Source organism: Dermacentor silvarum, chromosome 1 (genome assembly GCF_013339745.2).
Source record: "Dermacentor silvarum isolate Dsil-2018 chromosome 1, BIME_Dsil_1.4, whole genome shotgun sequence".
Classification (NCBI taxonomy): domain Eukaryota; kingdom Metazoa; phylum Arthropoda; class Arachnida; order Ixodida; family Ixodidae; genus Dermacentor; species Dermacentor silvarum.
In genome coordinates, this window is record NC_051154.1 from 353,354,369 (window position 1) to 353,359,221 (window position 4,853).

At 48.7% G+C, this 4,853-nt stretch overlaps 1 protein-coding gene across 1 annotated transcript; it reads left to right on the forward strand.

Moving 5' to 3' along the window:
* Nucleotides 1–1,802: 1,802 nt before the first annotated feature.
* LOC119444856 (solute carrier family 22 member 7) lies at nucleotides 1,803–3,623 on the forward strand. Its single transcript, XM_037709201.1, has one exon. It carries the CDS (start codon nucleotides 1,803–1,805, stop codon nucleotides 3,621–3,623), a length of 1,821 nt encoding a protein of 606 aa, XP_037565129.1.
* Nucleotides 3,624–4,853: the final 1,230 nt, after the last annotated feature.

Here is a 4,853-nt window from a genome sequence, read left to right on the forward strand (position 1 = left end):
ATGCCAGCGTCCCTTCGAATGCTGGCATCGAGGCGTCGTAGTGCTGAGACCACCGAAGCGTTCACTGTCGGTGCGCGTTAGTGTCATAATAGACAGTTTTAGCAGAGCGTTGCTTACGCTCCGCTCCGCTAACATTTCACGCACACCGTTGGCTGCAGGAACTGCGTTGATTTGGCTTGTTTGACAAGCGCGTCTCCCAGAGACGCCAGCCACGCGCGCTCAGCGTGGCTGTAAAACGACAAATCAACCAGTAGACGCAGCCTAACGCTCCGCTCAAATAGCTTCGTAGCGGACCGTGGGCAGCGTTCTTCGTTCCGCTGCCGATATAAGCGTTGTGCGCACGCGCATTAGCGTTCCCGCTTGCGTTCCGCTGAGCGGCTCTGCGCGAATCGTTAGGACACGACGGTCTGAGCGGAGCGGGCCGTGAACGCTCTGCTAAAACTGTCTAATGCAGTACTTCTCTTTTCTGCTCGTAGGCGGCGGCACCGCCCCGAGCAAGAGCGCGGGTACACGGAGGAGTGTTAGATATATAAGGCGCGTCTGTGTAGCTCTCTCCAAATGCGTTTGTGGCGCAATGGGTTAAACGCTCGGCGATCTATCGTCGCGGACCGAAAGTCGTGGGTTCGATTTCCAAATTTTGCATGTTTGTGGAACTTTTTCTTCTGGTTTCTTTCTTTGTATTATGTTCTATGACGTATTTCCGTGACGGAAATACGTCAGTGAAGTCTTGGTGGACCCCGGCATAAAACACTTTCGTGTTAAAATCTGGAATTGGAATTTTCTCTTCCGCTTTCGACTGGTCGTTTTCCTTAAGACTTCCAGACTATATACCAGCATTTCTAGCTGAGTTTCTTGCGGTTACATTGGCTCTACGAAAAGTGCACTCATCAATCTCGGAAGTTGTAATCGTAACGGATTCTTTGTCATTATGTTCAGCTCTCACTGCAAATAGTGGCTCACAAGTTTTGCGTACATTCCAATGTCTTATTCCTTCTAACTTAAAGCTAATTAGATTGGTATGGGTGCCTGGTCCCAAAGGATTAGTTATTTATTAATGAATTAGCTGACAGCTTAGCGAGAGCTGCCCTTAGTGGTCCGATAGTTCTGATTCTTCCTGTATCAGCTTACATAACCGCGGCTAGGTTCAGGAGACGGGCAGTCATGCAAGACTCCTGGAACCTGTCATTAACAAATCTAACTGATTATCGACACCTCCTATTTCCTTGGAACAGAAAATTCTGCCATAATAGAAAACTTGAAGTCCTCTTTACGAAATTCAGATGTCGCATTCCTACATTAAACCTTTATCTGCATCGATCTGGTCTGGCGCCCTCCTCCTTGTGCTCATACTGTGGTGAAGACGAAACAATAGAACACTTCTTCCTGTCATGCCGCCGTTTTTCCTCATTAAGAAAACATGCTTTAGAAGAAAAATTTAACAGTGCTGGATTAAATTTAACGATACCCAATATTCTATCTTTTGGTGCCTCTTCTCTCGGACACTGTCATAGGGATGTTGGTGCAGCTGTGTTGGGGTACATAATTGAATCAGGACGATTTCCTTGCTAAATTCTTAAATTATATATGAATAATTTCCTTTCGTCATTCAAAAATTTTCAAAAGTGTTCCTGATTAGACTCCGATAACTGTTTTCCTTCAATCACCCGATTCTTGGCCAATCCCCTATAGTGGGTACGAGCCACTTTTAAAGGCAAGCAAGCAAGCAAGCAGTAAAGGCTGTCTTGAGGCAACAACAACACCAACAGCATTACTGCGTAATATTCGTAGTATTTTAAAGTATCATGCCGCCGAAGCGCACCAGCTTCGCTGTGGTTGTTCCACTTGTGCCCAGCCCCGAGGACATGCCGCGACGAGCCGACAACGACGACGCGACCGGCGAGGATTTGCCGCCGTTCGGAGAAGGCCGTTTCCAGCAACTGGTAGCGGCTTCCTCAGTGCTGGCGGCCGTAACGTTCCTGCTGCACTCAGCGAATTTTCGTGTTGTCACTCGGGAGGCGGACCACTGGTGCAGGCAGCCGGACCAGTTTGGCAACCTCAGCGAGTCTCAGTGGCAGGCGCTGGCCATTCCACTGGAGCCGGACGGCACCCGAAGTCAGTGCAGCGTGCGCCAGCCACCGGACGGCGGGTCGACTGCACCGGTCGTGTCATGCGACGAGTGGGACTTCGACCATGCTCGTCTCGGAAGCAACGTAGTGAGTGAGTGGAGCCTCGTGTGCCATCGGCGCTGGCTCATCCTAGTAGCCGTGATCTTTTACACGGTCATAGGCGCTGTGGGAGTTTCCTTGGCTGGCCTCGGAGCCGACCGCGTTGGCCGAAGAGTTGTGATGAAGATATCGCTCGTCATGCTGCTCGCTGCACTCGTAGCACTTCTCATCGCGGGCTTTACCGCGAACGCGGCAAACTGGCTTCCGCTGCTAATTCTGCTCCGCACCATTGTCTCGGTCACTGCAAACTGCCTCATGATTGTCCTTGCCGTGGTCCTATACGAAGTGACGACGCCCTCCAGACGGCTGCTTTACTGCTACATAACGCCGGCGACCTCGTTCACGGCTGCCTCCATAATCACGATTCTTATGGCTCATTTCAAAGTAAGCTGGGATGGCGTCCACATGGTGCTCATGGTACCGATATCCCTGCTGATAACCACCTTCACCATTGTGGACGAGTCCCCTGCGTGGCTCATTGCTTCATGCAAGTTTCTGGAAGCGGAGCACGTAGCTATGAGGGTCGCACGCTTCAACCATGTTGCCGCTGAGGACTGCCATGACTGGTTCAACCGAGCAGTCGACAGGAATGACAGACTCAACAGCATGGCTGGTAACAACAGGAGTTATGTTCCTACGTTCACATCGGACTTCCGAAAGAGGTCCCTGCTTCTGTGCTATGTCTGGGCAGCCACTGCATTTTCATCGAACCAGCTGTACCTGAACAGCATGTTCCCCTTTCTGAAGCCCATGATGGTCGGCACCGTCGTGCTATGTCAACTTCCGGTACTCGCAGCTGTATACGCGCTCATCGTAGTCTTTAGTGCGAAGCGAACTGTGGTCGTGTCCAGCATGATGTTGAGCTCCCTGACACTAATATTGGCCGCTCTGTACGACCGGGACCTTACCCTACTGAAGAGCCTGCTTGTCGTTACCATACGGATCCTGGCCAACCTCTGCGTTATCCTTCTCTTCTTCGTGACAATGCAAAATTATGCGTCCACGATGCGATGTACTGGACTAGTTATCGCCTATGCTGTGGGCCATACCTGTGAGTCTTTGGGCGAGATACTGTTTTATTTTGTGCCCAGGCACCGGCGCGACATCATTTTAGCAGCCATTGCGATCTTGATGGCATGCTCGCCCGTGGCCCTGGAATATCTTCCACAGAACGCCGATAGGCCACACGAGCCTCATCGCGAATCTATGCAATCAGCGCCCTTAAGACGGTATAGCATTGTGATACCGGACGATGTGCGCCGCTCGATGCAAGAATCATTGGTGTCTCTACCCAAGGGTCCCCAAAGGAACATGCTGGAAAGAGGAGCGCGCAGGAAGGTGTCGCTGCCTGAACAATACTCGGTCAGAATTTCGAGGGCGTCCCTTGGTTACAAGTGATAGACCAGTCTGCAGTTTCCCTCAGATGCCAGTCGCGAACACGTCGCTTATATAGGGCCAATACGAACGATTGTTTTGTAGCCAGAACTAGCGCGTGAGGCAGAACTGCCATCGCTTTGGCCTTTGGACAATAGATTCAATGAGACTTCCTGTATATTACTGTTTCTTCTCTCAGCGTTATTCCATAATGTATTTTTGGACTTTTGAAATGTTTTCTTTAAGGACGTCTGCGTTAAGAAATCCTGCAATGTAAGAAGGCAGTAGTCATTAAATGTGCGCGTTTATGTTTGGCAAAAAAGGCCAAGCAAGAAAGGGAAGATGGCGCACTTCTTCCAATTTATGAAATGCCCACTCTAATTTATAGTAAAGACATCCAGAGTTCTTAAAATATTCACAGCTGTTGCGTATAAACTATAAAGGAGGATTAAAACCGTGCTTGTTTTGTTTATTTCAAAGCCAATGGAAATGGGGAAAGAGACAATAAGTGCTTGCACCATACTTATTTATTGCGATCACAGTTCGGCAATTATTATTCGTTTCACATTGCAAATTCATCTACACCAACTCACAGCCTTCGCCATATCTAACGTGGCAGTAACGAACCATTCTATGCTTCACGGAAGTACGCTTAAAATAACGATGCACAAAAATATATAGACAATATCAATAATCGGTCAGATATAATGTCCCAAAAGTGCGCTGCGGGTAGTATCAGACGTTGTAGGGGAAGGCTCAGGGTTAACATTGTCCGTATATTGTTCCTGAGCGTGCATATAAAATTTAGATTCAGGATCGTTTGATTGCTTTTACACGCAGCCCCAGCACAAAGGCGACCAATGTAGTCGAGACTGGACGCTGCGACCCATCAGAAGAATGCCACAGTCATAGGACCACCGCAGAAGGTTTATTGAACAGTAATAATTAGCGCATATCCTCCTGTAGCAGAGCTAACCATGTAATTGACTAGCACAAAAACATGCGGTGAGAGTTGAATGCGTTGACTCGTTCGGCGCACGATTTTGGCTATGTGAAAATCTAAGTTAAATATTGAACGGCATATGTCGACTACCAGCAGAACTGAAAGCAGATAGAGAGAATTCATTAGAGGAAAGGCAAAGAGCTAGTATGCTCTGCCCTGCTACTTTGCGCATGGTAAAAAGGAAAGGGGACAAAAATGATGAAAGATGATGAGGACAGGAGGAAGGGACGTGTATATAACAAGAACCACGT

Coding starts and splice junctions, on each gene's coding strand:
- LOC119444856 (XM_037709201.1), top strand. CDS start 1,803: ATGCCGCCGAAGCGCACCAGCTTCGCTGTGGTTGTTCCACTTGTGCCC.